At 41.0% G+C, this 16,716-nt stretch overlaps 1 protein-coding gene across 1 annotated transcript in view; it reads left to right on the forward strand.

Moving 5' to 3' along the window:
* The window catches only part of ITPR1 (inositol 1,4,5-trisphosphate receptor, type 1), a 355,819-nt gene that overhangs the window by 144,030 nt on the left and 195,073 nt on the right, over positions 1-16,716 (forward strand). The window contains exons 6-11 of the mRNA XM_011937251.1: positions 3,031-3,117; positions 6,058-6,216; positions 8,112-8,210; positions 9,362-9,445; positions 9,554-9,700; positions 15,947-16,042. Coding sequence (XP_011792641.1) covers positions 3,031-3,117; positions 6,058-6,216; positions 8,112-8,210; positions 9,362-9,445; positions 9,554-9,700; positions 15,947-16,042 — 672 coding nt within the window. The remainder of the gene's footprint in view (positions 1-3,030; positions 3,118-6,057; positions 6,217-8,111; positions 8,211-9,361; positions 9,446-9,553; positions 9,701-15,946; positions 16,043-16,716) is intronic.

The following is a 16,716-nucleotide window of genomic DNA, read 5'->3' on the forward strand; positions in this document are numbered from 1 at the left end:
ATCATTAAACTTTATATCAATTAAAATAGTATTAACTCTTAGTTTAACAGAGTTTTGACAGTTTTAGATGTGATATTTAAGAATGTCTTATTTATTTATCTGTTTTTGAGATGGAGTCTCTCTCTGTCACCCAGGCTAGAGTGCAGTAGCGCGATCTCAGCTCACTGCAACCTCCGCCTCCTGGGTTCCAGTGATTCTCCTGCCTCAGCCTCCCGAGTAGCTGGAACTACATGCGCTTGCCTGGCTAATTTTTTGTATTTTTAGTATAGACAGTGTTTCACCATGTTTGCCATACTGGTCTCAAACTCCTGACCTCAGGTGATCTGCCTGCCTCGGCCTCCCAGAGTGCTGGGATTATGGGTGTGAGCCACCACTCCTGGCCAAGAATATCTTTATTTTAAAAGAAGTCTTTAGATATTTATTCTCCAATTTTGTTTTAATTTTCTTTTCTTCTTCTGCCTTTTATATATCTTTTGACAAATGCCCATGCTCTTTAGAGCTGCTGGTGTTTAATTAGTCTTTAATGTGGAATATATGCCTTCTTGATGGCTAATCTGACATTTCTTTCTAGATAAACCAGTAACCATTGGGTTGCTGTTTTTGTACTGTACTTATTCTAAGCATAGGTAGAAACATAATATTAGTATTTCTTAAACTGAAGCCACTGGACATTCTTGAGAGTAAGGGGAATGTTCATGAGCGTTTTTCCACTTAAAGATGAGTTCTTTGATCATTTGAGTCCAAGAAATGCTACTTAAGAACTCTCTAAAGGTGAATCCTTTCTGTATGGGCTTTGAACAAGGAAAAACCATATTTGCATGTTGGAAAATGTTGTATTTTATTTTACTGAATCCATTGGTTTTTTTTCCCTTTGATATTTTCCCCCTCTTGAGTTTGCAGTCAGTGTTAGCTGAGAACTCTTAAGCAGAAAGAACAAACGGCTCTCCACAAAGAGTAAGCCTTCATTCCAAATGGATGCAGTCCGATGTTTTGTTTGGAAAACTACCTGCAGAACCTGTGGGTACTGTAGAAATCTCCAAAGGGAGTGTAAGCTCAGGCATGAAATTAGGGAGAACAAGAAGTGGGAGGCTGCTAAGGAGAGTATTTATGCAGAGGAAAGAAAAGATTCAGGAGAACTGTGCTGAGGGCAACTTGCATGCCAAAGATTGCCATGTTGCAAGCACTGGTATTATTTCTGAATGTGTCTTGCACCCAGTGGATTTTATCCTTGTGTCACTGAGAATAGCAGACTGGTAACTAATTCCAAAAGAGAGAGAGGGAAGTTTTGAATGGGCCATTGTTTTAAAGAGCTGATGCCAGATGTGGTCAACTAGCAGTGATCCACGTGGATCATTCCCCTCCTGTAATATGGTTTCATTTTGGCTTAGAATAATTTCCTGCAGTTCATTTTTCTCAAAAGATGTGCTTTCCTAAAAATACCTATGTTCTAGGTAGAAATGGAACAGATGCTGAATTTGAAGGAAACAGAAAGGTTCTTGACCCAGCTAACTTAGGTCACCTTTTGAAATGTTAATCCTCAGAACATTTCTTAGTTTTAGAAACTAGTGTGTAATAATAATGATTAAAATTTATGATGAAATGGCAGTTATGTGTCTGGCATACATTTTCTCTAATCTCTACAATGGCCCTAAAAGGCTTACATTGTCCCCATTTTGTGATGAGAATACTGAGTGAGGCTTGGTGGGATTCAGTAAAGAGGACAAGATGATGAGGCAGGTAGGTAGGGGACCCAAGACTGTGTCCATAAGAGTCTGTGAAAATGAAGACATTACCGGGGAAATAGGACCCACTGGCACCTGGTAGCATCTTGACCTAAGGAAAGGAGACACTCGAGGAAGAGTGTTTTCGAAACCCTTCTGAAGTACACTCTTATCATCAGGGTTTTACCATTCATCAGATTCAATACTGAATTTCTTCTCAGTTATTTTACTTCCCCTCCACCAGTCTATGTTTGGGAGATGGTTTGGGATAACAGTTTGCTGACTCCTAGGATAAAGCCCATTGCCCTTCACCATTATTGTAGTGTGGTAACAGTGCTCTCAGAGTTGCACAAGTGAATGAATTCGGGAAGGTGGCCCTGCCAGACTATTCTAGAACCTTCTATTCAGCTTTACCATGTCCCTGCTAGCATGTCACATTTGGAATGGTAACCTTTCCCAGCCTCATTTGTAACTATACAGTTTATCCAAATGTGGACTTGAACACTATCTCTGCCACTTAATAAATGTGTGGTTTAAAAAACATCAAGCAAAGTTTCAAATGTACCCAGAAGAAGAGAAATGGCATAACAAATCCCTTTCCTACCCATCATCCAACTAGCTATGCAAGGATGACCAAATTTTTTAATCACTTTGAGTCAATTTCTTCTTTAAAAGTGGGATCATAATGTTCTCTTCAGGGAATGATTATAAAAATTGATTACATTATAATTAATGTCTAACAAGAATAACTAATAACTCCATGCGTGCTACAGTGTATCAGGTACTGTGCAGTGGAGTTCCTGTGAGGTGCAGCTACCATTTTATCCTTATTTTACAAAGGAGAAGACCGAGGCTCACTGATGTTAAATAACACATTCAAGTTCACAAAACCACAAACCACAAACCACCCAAATCCAGCATTTAAATTCAGTCTTCTTTTAGTCCAAAGCCTTAAAGAGGACTTTCACAAATTGTAAAGGGGCTACTCAAATTCCCTCCTTCCCTGACCCTATTTTCTTTGAAGATATTTCAGCTCTTGACTTATTCTTACCCTAAGCAAATACTCATTAATTCCTTAAAGAAAAAAAAAAAACATTTTAAAGAAGCCAAAAAGGCCAACAAAGCAAAGGCAGCGTGGATGAGCTGTTTGAACCCTTTGGCTCATTTCATGAAGCCTCAGTGTGTGTACGCAGGGATTTGCTTATTTCTGTGATTCTTGTATTAACTGGCGACATTTGTTCTGCATAACTGCAGTGGGCTAGAACACATTGTTTCCTCTTTGTGACCAATCTTTCTTCTCAATGCACAGCATGCTGCAGACTTGGAAAAGAAGCAGAATGAGACAGAAAACAGGAAATTGCTGGGGACCGTAATCCAGTATGGCAATGTGATCCAGGTAGGTCAAGGCGGCTCTTCCCTTCTGAAACTGAAGCATTACAAAGAACATAGCTGAGAAAACAAACACATAAGACAGGGTTTGGACACCTTTGCAGTAGGACTCCATGGAGGCAGCCAGTTTATTGCAAAAAGTCTAGTGTTTCTTGTTAGATATGATGGACTCTTGGGCTGTTTGATTGGTCATCTCTCAGTGTGAGCATCTACTTCTCTCTGTCTGTGGCTGATCGTTTCACTCCAGACACTTCAAATGGGAAGCTTCCTACTTGAAAAGGAACCTGGCTGTTGCAGTTCTGTTTAACTTATAATGCTTGAAAATTCTTCCTATTTGGTGAAGATTAACTTGCCTATAACTTTTATCTACTGGCCAACAAGAGCTGCTCCCCAGCGGTAATACGAGCAATTCTGTACCTTTGGGACTTTTCACATAAAAAATACTTATCATTTTGATACATTTTATACTTATCAAAAATATTTATTTTTTTCATGTCTGGTCTCATGGGTTGCTTATCTTTTGTGCCTTTGCATTTGGCATGGAGATAAAACACAAACCAGGAAACAGCTAATACAGGTTTTGCTCAGAAGATCTCTCTGGGTCCATGCCAGTCTTCCTGGAAGCCCAGTGCAACATGTGGCTTTCTTGGTTTGTCCAGGCACAAAGAGTAGTGGTTACCAACTGTTGAGCACCTAGACCCGTTTAATGATCTTCCTTCATTATTTTCCTTTTTGAAAGATTTTGCCCACTGTGTAAACATTACTAATTACATAGGAATCCTTCCCCTTTCTCTGGCTATTAGGTATAGAGCAGGGCTAATCAGGAAGATGGGAACACTAGTAAAAGATTGGTAAAAGCAACCTTTTGGGGTTAAATGGGCTCTTTACATTAGGCCTTTTGAAATAGTGAAAGTAGCTTGAGAACCTGGTTGAAGATTAGATCCTGCCACTCATCCACTACCTCCTCCTTAAGTTCCATCCTCTTCAGAATGGACACAAGTGTCCAGGTGGGCTCCTAGTTCAGTGTCAGCTTTATTACTAAGCCAGGCCAGTGCCCTGAAATTCAGAGTACAAGACTTCCTGATTTGGTTAGCTTGGAGAATATGGCTTGACATGAACATGAAAGGTACAGAGGCTAAGGACATAAACTTCTAAATGCATTCCGATTCAGGTTTTGTAACTCACTGTGAGATTTGGGGCAAGAAATCTTGCCATGTGTCACTTTGCTCACCAGCAAAATGGAAATGGTAATGGCATTGCTCTTTAGCATGGTTGAGAGGTGCCTGTCTCAGAATAAGCTGTGGATACACCGTAATTAATCTTAGTTATTATTACTTCCCCCAACCCTGGATCTTGGGGCCTACCTGTAGGTAACTTTGGTTTATAAACAAACTGAGTCTGGCACCTTGACAGATGTGTGCAGGACCAGAGGCCACTCACCAAGGGATCAGTTGAGGGATTGGGAAGACGTTGCCTTCTCCTTGTTTATTTTAGCTAGGGGTCATCGGGGCTTATGGATCAGACAGGTTATTCTTCTACCTCCAGCAGCACTGTTCGGGGATTTGGAGGACCTCCGAACACTTCTAGCAGCTGTATCTGTTACCATGTGAAAAGGAGGATATTCGCAATTAGCAGTGGAGTCTCATTCTGGTTATACCATTTCTTTTTCCTCTTTTTTTTTTTTTTTTTTGAGACGGAGTCTTGCTCTGTTGCCCAGGCTGAAGTGCAATGGTGCCATCTCGGCTCACTGCAAGCTCTGCCTCCCGGGTTCACGCCATTCTCCTGCCTCAGCCTCCCAAGTAGCTGGGACTACAGGCACCCGTCACCACGCCCGGCTAAGTTTTTGTGTTTTTTTAGTAGAGACAGGGTTTCACCGTGTTAGCCAGGATGGTCTCGATCTCCTGACCTCGTGATCCGCCCACCTCAGCCTCCCAAAGTGCTGGGATTATAGGCGTGAGCCACCACGCCCGGCCGGTTGTACCATTTCTCAAGGGATTGGGTAGTCTTTCATATTCCTTTCCACTTTCTCTTATAACCTGTTGAGTTGGGAAGCCTTGGCCAACTGTTTCTGGTCTAGACTGACTATCAGACACATTATATCCCGTCTAGGTCTTTAGTCTTTCCATACTGCTCATGGGTTTTGGTTACCCCAAAACCAAGAATAAAGTACTTGGAGATTCAAGCCATTTTCTTCCAAATTAAATGACAATCCTCCACAGGGGTTGCATTTTATTTTATTTAATTTTTTTAGAGACAGCGTCTTGCTCTGTCACCCAAGCTGGAGTACAGTGGTGTGATTTTTGCTCGCTGTAGCCTGCAACTCCTGGGCTCAGGTGATCCTCCCACCTTAGCCTCCTGAGTAGCAGGGACTCCAGGTGTGTACTCCCACACTTGGTTGATTTTAAAGATTTTGTAGAGACAAGGTCTCCCGGTGTTGCCCAGGCTTGTCTCAAACTCCTGGGCTCAAGCAATCTTCTGCCTCTGCCTCTGAAAGTGCTGGGATTACAGACATGAGCCACTTCGCCTGGCCCTGCGTTGTTTTTTAAACTGTTGCCTGTGCTCAGAGTGGCCTTCCTCAGGTCCACCTATGTGTCAGGGCATGCCACACTGCAGTTCCTTAGCCCGTTCACACAGGGTTAGGTCTGTCCCACTGACAGATGGCAGGTGATGATGAAACAGTTGACCTGAGCAACATCCATCTTGTCCAAGGCTATGCTGAAAAATAAAACATGACAGTTTTTCTTGTATTCTGCCCTCTCTTTCTGCTCCCTTTTCTCTTCTTCCTTTTCTAATCATCTGCAGCCTTAGGCACTTTGTGATTCTTTAGCTTCACCAGCAGCTCAATGGTGGGAGGAATGTTTGCTACCTAGTTGATATGATTGAAAGAAGGAATGGTAGAAAATTCAGATTTGCTGACACTCACTTGATTCTCTTGATGGGTTTTTAGCTCCTGCATTTGAAAAGTAATAAATACCTAACAGTGAATAAGAGGCTTCCCGCTCTGTTGGAGAAGAACGCCATGAGAGTCACATTGGATGAGGCTGGAAATGAAGGGTCCTGGTTTTACATTCAGCCGTTCTACAAGCTGCGATCCATTGGAGACAGCGTAAGTGCGGATTTTCCGCCTAGAAAGTGTTCCGTGCCGTGCTTCCAAGTGTGACTGTATGTTAGAGTCAAGGAGGAGACTTTGAAAGTTGGAACCAGACCCTCGTCCTGCATAAAGAAAAGGGAATTGCTACGGAAACTAGTGTTTGGGAAACAGGGAACTGTGGAGAGAAGTGTGACCTAAATACTGTCACTGTGTTTTTCCTCCTGGATGTCTGAAAACATTGTATGAACAGCCCATTGCCTTAGGAACTTTACCACAAAAACAGCTATCCCGTATTAATGTCCTGGAGAGGGTCCCTGTCATTCCAGACCCATTAGTGGAATAGAAACATCTTTTCTATTTTGGAAATAAAGTTAAAAAGGATGGAGGATGGAAAAGAAATAACCTACCCGTAGTAGGGAAGGAGAGTAGAAATTGGGATCAGCTTCATTTGTTCCTATGTCGAGAAGCATTCAGGCTCCCCATCGTGTTCAGCAATGCAGTGGGTCTGGAGCAGGGCCCACTCCCGAGGGTTCTCTAGTATATAAAGCCACAGGAAACCTTAGAGCACTTCTGATATTTGTTGGCTGAATTAGTCAGCCACTATGTGGGCATATACTTAACAGTGACTGTGGTTAAATGCTATCAGCTATGTTTTTGACCTTGTTAATGATTCTAAAATAGCTGCTTTTTATTGAAAAATATGCCTCAAACAGCATGAAATAGTCTCAAAATGCTCAACCAGCCTTAACTTTAAAACTGGTTTTGACACTTTTTAATAGTGCCATTTAAATTTACAAGCTTTGGGGAGTTCAAATATGTTTGTATATTTGTGTGTATATGATAAGGAATGTACCAGAAACATCTAGTACCAGACCATTTCCTCACAGTTGGTAAGTAATTGATCCTTAACTGTGAACAGGAAGAAAAGCCCAGTAAAACTTAGGTTTCATCAAAAGTGTTGGATTTATCAAATGAACTTATATTCATTTGGAGTTAGAGAAAATTCAGTTGTATATGCTTCTCAAATGTGATAAGCTTGAAAATAGATGGTTTTTCATGTTAGGAAACCATCTTCTCTAACCAAAAATAAAAAACAAGTGTGCCTTGTTCTGAATTTCATTTTCAGCACATCCTTTGCTTTCCTATCCTTGAAATGAATCTGTGTGTGGCCATGACTTAGTTGAGAAGATGAGATGGACTTGAATTTAAAATAGTATTTTACAAAAAATAGGTGTAGACCCATTTGTGGGCCATGACATCAATTTAGTGGCTTGTGACTATCCTTTTTGAAAGTGGAATAGAACAGAAAGATCAGACTGTGTTATACTACGTAATGATAAGTATTGTTTTTTTGGGGGGTGGCAACTTTTGTTTTAGTTGTATATATAGTATATTATATATATTATAAATATACAAACATGCATATAAGTCTAAATGGCTGTATATATGACTTGATCATAGAAAATGTATTTCCAAATGTTATAGTAAAAATATGAAAGTAATTGCTTTAGAAACATAAAGTTGTGGCTTTGTCTGTCAAAGATAAAGACTTACTCAGACTCTATCTGGTCTTTTCTTAAATTTACTTAAAACTTAATTATATAGGTACCCTAAACTGAAGTGTTTTTGTTTGTTTGTTTGTTTTTTCCTGCTCTGGACTGGCTTTGAAATATCTCTGTATAATCAGTGACACTCGGGGAACAAAATTCAGGTTTAACCTTGTAAACATGACCCCTTCTACACAGGGTCAGCTTTTGAGGGAGGTGTGGTGTGTGCTGCATCTTTATACTTGCTGGGGATAGGCCTTGCCTTCTTCATCACAGACACATATGTCTCCTAGGACTGCCCAGTGGTCAATCTGCAGTCCTTATCAGTTTTGTGCAAAGCTGTATTGCTCCTTTCCTTTCCAGGTGGTCATAGGTGACAAGGTTGTTCTGAACCCCGTCAATGCTGGTCAGCCCCTACATGCTAGCAGCCATCAACTGGTAGATAACCCAGGCTGCAATGAGGTAAGGACATTGAGTTATGCCTGTGGGCATGGGGTATCCTGCAGGAGCAGGTCTGGCTGGCGCCAGTGCATGCATGTGCTGAGAGTGACTTCAGCAGTGACTTGGGGCAGATGCCCATTCTGCAGGTGAAGAAACAGGCCCAGGGTCAAGGCTGCCATGTAAGGTTGTGCAACTCTGTGTATTGGGTAGTAGATGCAGGCTGATATTCACTCTAGTGCTCAGTTTGCTAAGCCTCGCATCACTGAGGGATTGTTTTTTAATTTGTGAAGCCAGAGATGACCCCTTTTACTAATTTTTTTCTGGCCATAGGAGCACCTTTTTCTAATTTGTCTCCCTATGCAGGATACCTCTTTCTAATTGTTCAAAAAGGAACACTGCAGATTATCAGCAGCCCTGCAAGGGTGATAGCTTGCTTTTGGCAATACATCTCCTTATCCTCTAAATTGGCAATTATAGGATACAAGGATGTTACTTCCTTGTGACATAAATATTTGTCTGATGGGTAAGGACACAAACTCTTCAGTGGGATAGATGTGGATTCACATCTTGTCTGCCATTCCTAGCTCTGTGATGGTAGGTTGGTTACCTGGTCTCCCTGTATATCAGTTTCCTTATCTCTGAAATGGGGGTGGTGGTCAGACCTATTTTTTAGAGTGTTGCAAAGAATTAAAGGAGATGGTGCATGTCAGCACCTAAACCTAGTGCCTGGCATAGATTTAGTGCACAAACAATGGCTGCTGTTGTTAACAATGCTCATTAACATTTTCGAGTGTATACACTGGACTCATTTTTTTCCCTTTATAGCTCATTCCATTTTGTAAGTACTTATTTTCATCAGGCCTTTACTTTCTGGCTAGAGAGCAAGAGACTTGGAGGAAACGGAAAATATCATTCCAGAAAGGCAGGAGGGTTGGTTCCATTAGTCATGGTTGGACTGTGCGTAGTGATTGGTGCAAGTGAACCATTTATTGCCAAACTCTGCCAACAGGCCAGTTGCATTTGCAGGTGCTGTGATTTTAGTGGCATCAATCTTTAGAGTTTTTAGTCTGAAGTACAGCCCTGCTTCCTAGGCTGCAGTGAGAAATTTGGGGGCTGGATGACACAGTTGTTGTGAGGGGTACGTGAAAAAATAACTCTAACCTGTTTTTCAGGTCAACTCCGTCAACTGCAATACAAGCTGGAAAATAGTCCTTTTCATGAAATGGAGTGATAACAAAGACGACATATTAAAGGGGGTGAGTTTGATGCTTTATGGGCTGAGCGTTACTTGACTCTTCTTGAGGGCGGCAGTCTAATTCTCTGTTTAAATTTTTTCCTTAATTCTTTCTTGTGTTGACTTTTAGGGTGACGTGGTGAGGCTGTTCCATGCTGAGCAGGAGAAGTTTCTCACCTGCGACGAACACAGGAAGAAGCAGCATGTCTTCCTGAGAACCACAGGCCGGCAGTCAGCCACATCTGCCACTAGTTCAAAAGCCCTGTGGGAGGTGGAGGTAAGGGTAGGGTGGAGAAAGGGCTCTTTCTATATGTATTCTACAAATATATATACATACATACACCTGTGTATGTCTATACACCTATATACACAACACCTACACACATACACACATACAGAATACATGTGTGTGTGTGTGTGTGTGTGTATGTCACAAACAGGTACTTATACCCACCCTGTTCCAAAAATGGGTTGTGGATGGCTTAGTGAAGTAAGTGCATCATGACATATCATGGTGCTGGATATTTGTGCAGAGGGAAAGAATAAGTACTTTGGAAACAAATTCAAAAATGAAATTAGAAATATCTTTCTCTGAGCCATCTAATCTCTTCTATTGTTTTCTTTCCTTTGCTCATTTATCTATCACAACAATATTTAACCAGGTGTCTACCTGACATGATACATAGGTGATGCCCACATTGGTGATGGGGCAGAAATGAGAAGATACGCACCCAGATAACTAGGACACACAGGGGGATGGTGCAGGTGATAAGAGGCATATTCCACCTGCTTTGGAGGTTTCAGTGAGAGAGGGTGAATGTCTGGTTGGGTGAAGAATTAAGGAAGACTTCCTGAAGGAGATAGCATCTGATCTGGTACCTGCAGGATGATTTATATTTCAGAAGGAAGAGATGAATGGGGTAGGTTACTTCATGTAAGAGAATGGTGCCGAATGTGGAAACACAAAGCAGCGTGAGATAAAACTCAGTAACTTGTTTGGTGAAGGGCATGGGATAGGTGTGGAAAATTAAAAAGAAACTGTTTTTGGAGACCAGAGCCTGAAGGACCATATATCCAGGCTATGGGGAGTTGGGATTTCATTTATGGGCAGGGGAGAAATGTGGAAAGTTGTTTGAGAAAGGGAGTAACGTAATCACTGTGCAACTTAAAGAAGCTAGAAGATTCTGCCCACAGCGTGTAGTTTATTGTGAGGAGAGTCTAGAATTGCAGGACAAAGAAGGAAATGATCTGAATGCTTGGTGAAAGAGGCAATGAGAGCTTCAACTAACATGGAGCTCTTTCTTCACCTCAAGCCTTCCTTTCTGTGTAATTGCAGCGTGAATTAGAATTCTAGTTTAAATTTTGAATTTGAATAGATACATTTTTCTGTCTCTGCCTTCTCTTTTCCTCCTCTCTAGCTTCAATTGTTTCATGTTGCTATTGAGGACTAGCCTACGTACAGTAAAGTGCCCAAGTCAAGAGTATACAACTCAATGAATTTTAACGTATACATTCAGCCATGTAACCAGCACCTAGAACAAGAAACAGAACGATAGCAGCACCCAAAAGGTCCCTTGAGCCTCTCTTTCCGGGCAGTGTTTCCTTTTTCCTCCTGGAGACTTCTATCTCCATAAATTAGTATTGCCTCTTCTTGAACTTTGTATAAATGAAGTCATACGGTATACAGTCTTTATGTTCTGTTTTTTTTTTTTTTTTACTCAGTATAATTATTTTGAGATTCATATATATTGTTGTATGTATCAGATTAGTTTGTTCCTTTATATTGCTGCATAATAGTCCATCATATGGATACACCACAATTTGTTAATCTATTCACCTGTTGATGAACATTTGAGTTGTTCCCAATTTCTGGCTATTTCAAATAAAGCTTCTAGGGATATTTGTTTACAAGTTTCTGTATGGATGTAACTTTCCTTCATTTCTCTTGATTAAATACCTAGCAGTGGATTGGCTGGATCATATGGTAGCCATTGTATGGTATGGTATGGTGTGGTATGGTATATATTCAACTTCATAAGAAATTGCTAAACTGTTCTCCAAAGTGGTTGGACCATTTTACTTTCCTACAAGTAATGTGTGCGAGTTCTAGTTCTTCCACATCCTTACCAACACCTGATATGGTCAGTCTTTTCAGTGTTAGTCATTCTAGTAGGTACATAGTGAAATTGCAATGTGGGTTGAATTTGCATCCCCCGTTTGATTTAGTAGGTGTGCAGTGAAATTTCATTGTGGGTTTGGTTAACGATGTTGAGCATTTTTCTCATGTGCTTATTTGCCATCTGTGTAGCTTCTCTGGTGAAATGTTTGTTCAGATATTTTGCCCATTTAAAAAATTGTCTTACCACTCTTTTAACATGGATATTGTAAGAATCAAGTTCAGCCGGACATGGTGGCTTAGGCCTGTAATCCCAGCACTTTGGGAGGCTGAGGCGGATTGATCATCTGAGGTCGGGAGTTCGAGACCAGCCTGACCAACATGGAGAAACCCTGTCTCTACTAAAAAATACAAAATTAGATGAGCATGGTGGCGCATGCCTGTAATCCCAGCTACTTGCGCGGCTGAGGCAGGAGAATCACTTGAATCTGGGAGGCGGAGGTTGCAGTGAGCTAAGATTGCGTCATTGCACTCTAGCCTGGTCAACAAGAGCGAAACTCCGTCTCAAAAAAAAAAAAAAGAAAAAAAATCAAGTTCATCTTGGGCATTGTATAGAAAAGTTTCCACAGTTATGATAAAAAGGAATCTATATAAAGTTTTTGTTCATTCCCACCCTCTATCCATTTTCCCCCTTCTTCCTCTTCTCTACCTGCGTTTGCCCTTTAGTTACTGTATGTGTCTACACAGGGACCTGTCAATCCTACTAGATTATAAACTCCTTGAGAGACATCAGAATGAAATATCAGTTGTCAGATTCTTTTAACAATTATGTCTTCAGAGTTTTTGCTTTAACATCTAAAAAAAGGTTCATTTTCTCATTTTAAACTATTTAAATACTCTAGGTGAGATAGATCACTCATTTGCCTATGACCTTTTAGAAAAGTTGTTTTGGCCAGATGTGGTGGCGCATGCCTGTAATCCCAGCACTTTTGGAAGCCAAGGTGGGAGGTTCACTGATGATCAGGAATTCAAGGCCAGCCTGGTCAACATGGCGAAACCCTGTCTCTACTAAAAATATGAAAATTAGCCAGGCGTGATGACACATGTCTATAATCGCAGCTACTTGGGAGGCGGAGGCACAAGAATCACTTGAACCTGGGAGGCAGAGGTTGCAGTGAGCCAAGATTGCACAACTGCTCTCCAGTCTGGGTGACAGAGCGAGACCCTGTCTCAGAAAAGAAAAGTTGTTTTGTTAAAATATTGTACATATGCTTAATATAAATTTGCGTTGACTATGTTTTGGTGTATTTATAAATGGTGAACTCAGTTTCTGAAACAAAACTTTTTGTTTACCAAAGAAAAACCTGCAAAAAACAAAACTGCTTGAGAGCCAGAATTTGGTCTTGAACTTTGTCATTGAAGATTGATGCCCCCATGGTCCCCACCAGAGTTTTTTACATTCAGAACAGTCTCTCAAAACCACTTTTCATGTGTGATTTGGATACTGATACAAAAAAAAATAGAGACTTTCTCATCTTTCAGAGTTAATTTAAAATAATAATGCAAACTAAGGAAACATAGAAAATCAATAAAACAAGGGCAGAAGTGAAGTGTTGTTTCACTAATTTAATGTGCCTACTTCCACTAAGCTGTTTTTCTATGAACAGGATATTTTTGCATGGTTGATACCATTTTATAAGCAAATTTGCACCTTGTTCTCCTGAATTTCTTAGGAAGACGTTGAATATTTCTTTCCCTCATTTTTTAAAATGGATTCTGGCAAGTCAAGTGCCCTTCAAAACAAAAGAGGGAAGACAACACCATGTATTTTATATTTGTAGTAATGAGCCAGGGTTTACATTATATGTCTGTAGCTTATTCATCATCCCCAGATAAATACTATGCTCATTAGCAGTCACTCCCTATTTCCCCTTCAATACCCCCCATTCTCCTGCCCTTGGTAGCTAATCTACTTCCTATCTCTATAGATTTGCCAGTGCTGAATGTTTCATATAAACAGAATCCTACCATATGTGGTCCTTCATATCTGACTTCTTTCACCTAGGATGATGTCTTAGTCCAATTTGGGCTGCTGTTATAAAATATCATAAACTGGGTTGCTTATAAATATCAGAAATGTATTTCTTACAGTTCTGGAGGCTGGAAATCTAAGATCAAGGCACTGGCAGATTCAGTGTCCGGTGAGGGCACTCTTCCTGGTTCATCTGCTGTGTCCTCACATGGCAGAAAGAGAGGGGACTTTCTGGGGTCTGTTGTATAAGGGCACTGTTTTTATTCATAAAGGCTCGGCCTCATGACCTGATCACCTCCCAAAGGTGAAGTATAATGTAAACGATCTCCTAATACTATACCCTTAGGGGGTAGGTTTCAACCTATGAATGATGAGAGGACATATACATCTAGACCATACCAGATAACATGTTCAAAGTGTATTCATATTGCCACATGTATCAGTACTTCATTTCTTTTTATTGCCAAATAATATTCCATTGTATTGATGTGCCATATTTTATTTACCCATTTATCATTTAATAGCATTTGGATTGTTTTCACATTTTGGCTCATGTGAATAACACTGCTATGAACGTTGATATACAACTTTTTATGTGGATGTATGTTCTCAAGGCTCTTGGGAGTGGAATTCTGGGTCATGTAGTAATTCTGTTTTTGACCTTTTGAGGAACTGCCAGACTGCCTTCCATAGTGAGTGGCTGCACCATTTTATATTCTCACCAGCAATGTGTCAGAGTCCCATTTTCTCCATGTGGCCTTCATTTTGAAGGACTTTTTTTGGGTATAGAATTCTAGGTAGATAGTTTTTTACTTTCTTTAAAGATTTTGATCCATTGTCTTTTGGCTTGCATTGTTTGTGATCATTTGATGGGTAAAAAAATGTGTTCCTTGTGTATAGTGTCTCTGCTGTGCATCCTCCTCCTACTGCGGCTGCTGTAAAGATTTTTCTTTTTTATTTCTGGTTTACGTTAATCTGATTATGATATGCCTTAGTGTGTGCGTGTGTGTGTGTGTGTGTGTGTCTGCGTCTGTGTGTTTACCCTGCTGCCTGACCAACCCACACAGACATGTGCTGGATCATTTGATATTGTCTGATATTGTCTGATATTGACAGGTCCTGCGTTCATGGTTCACATTTTTCTGATTCTTTGTCTAGTCCTTTATTTACTGAGCATTGTAATACCACTTGGTTGAGTATGTGGAGTCTGTTGTTCCTTTAAAGAGTACTGAATTTTCTTTTATTATACACTAAAGTGACCTGTAGGATCCCTTTGCTCCTTTGAAGGCTTATTTTCAAGCTTTATTCAGCCAGGTGTTGTGTAGAGTTAATTCTGGGGCTAGTTTAGCTCCCCTTCCAAGATGGGACCCCTTTGATGTGTGTACTAATGCACAGGGTGTTCCACGTGATCTCTCTGCTTTGGCTTTTCAGAATCAGGACTCCTCCCAGCCCTGTGTGAACTCTGGGAAAGTTCAGCGTTCAGACTCCTTGTTTTTCTTAATTTGGCTTCATAGGGTCTTGCCTTATGCATATGCGGTCTGATGTTCAGCCAAAAACTCAAGGGAGGCTCCTGTGCAGACTTCCAGAGCTTTTTCTGTGTGTAGTTCTGTATGCATTAGTACTCCATCCCCACAAATTCTAGCTGCCTCAGTCTCCCTCAACTTTGATCTGTCTCCTTAACTCCATGAGCTTAGTGCCCTCAGCTTGGATTCTTTCTCTTCATGCTGCCATCCAGAGAGGACCAGAATAGCCAAGCTGGCCTTGTTTGTTCCCCTATTCTCAGAGATCACCATTGTGCACCACCAGTTGTCCAATGTGTGAACACAGTTGTTTGGGATATTTTATCCAGTTTCTTCTCTGCAGTGTCTGATTGTTTATGGCACCAACTACCAGTGCTAGTTAACTCTGTCATGGCCAGAAGCTGATGTGACATTTATTTTTCTGATGCGTTGGCCCAGGCACTGAGTTTCACATTTCAGAGCACAGGCCTGCATGTGTGTTCCAGCACATGAGTACATGTGCGGATTGCTTTAACAGATCTCCATGAAAGTCCTTTTTATTGGCTGTGCTTTTTGTAGATACATTTCAGAATCTGCTACTTCATTATGGCTAAGGCAAATAACCTGAAAACCATTGAAGTTTTTATTCCAACCATTGTATGTTAACTAGGGGACTCGATGCCTTCTTTGGAGAGACGTTGCTTACTTTTAAGTTTGGATGTTACGTGTGACACTGGCAATGGGTTTTTTGAAAATGCTGATTTTTTCTTCTAGCTTATAAATACCACTCCTGAACTATGACTTGTGATGCCTCCAATTTAATGTCTTCCTAGTGTAGGTTGACGTTTCATTGACTCCTGTTGATCATTCTTGCAGGTGGTCCAGCATGACCCATGTCGGGGCGGAGCAGGGTATTGGAACAGCCTTTTCCGTTTCAAGCACCTGGCCACGGGGCATTACTTGGCAGCAGAGGTAAGCAGCAGCCCTGTGGTTTTCTCTTTCAAGGCTGACGCACCTCATCACCTTTTCTCATTCCGCTGTAGCCATCGTGTAGTAAAAGGCTTAGGGAAATACACTCAGTCACCTTGCTTTTCCTTCTGTTTTTCTGTTTCTTTCTGCCTCATTTCCCTAGAAGAGTCAAAAATGATTACCACATTTTAGTAGGTGACAGGGGTGCTGATCAAGATGTGGGGAGAAAGTAAGTTAGAAGATAATGCCAATCTAGGTTTTCAGTATTACCTTCCATTTTGCTCTTATTGTGCTACCCTCCCCACGTCTTGTCCACCAGCCCCACACCTAGCATGAGCGACTGAGGCTGCAGCGGAAACATGGTGTGTAGAGCCAGAAACACTAAGGCATATAAAGAAGTAGATAATCTTATAATTACTTATAATAATCTTATAAAGAAAAACAGCATTAGTGGAATTATACAGTGGCTTGTCTTTTACTTGTAGTAATGTCAAAAAATCACAGAAATTAACTTTACCTTAAATGTCTGTGAAAGGGCCAGGCACAGTGGCTCACACCTCTAATCCCAACACTTTGGGAGGCTGAGGAGTTCAATAGCAGCGTGGCCAAAATGGTGAAACCCCATCTCTACAAAAGTTAGCCAGGTGTGGTGGTGCACGCCTGTAGTCCCAGCTACT

Source organism: Colobus angolensis, unplaced genomic scaffold, assembly GCF_000951035.1.
Source record: "Colobus angolensis palliatus isolate OR3802 unplaced genomic scaffold, Cang.pa_1.0 Scaffold160, whole genome shotgun sequence".
Taxonomy (NCBI): domain Eukaryota; kingdom Metazoa; phylum Chordata; class Mammalia; order Primates; family Cercopithecidae; genus Colobus; species Colobus angolensis.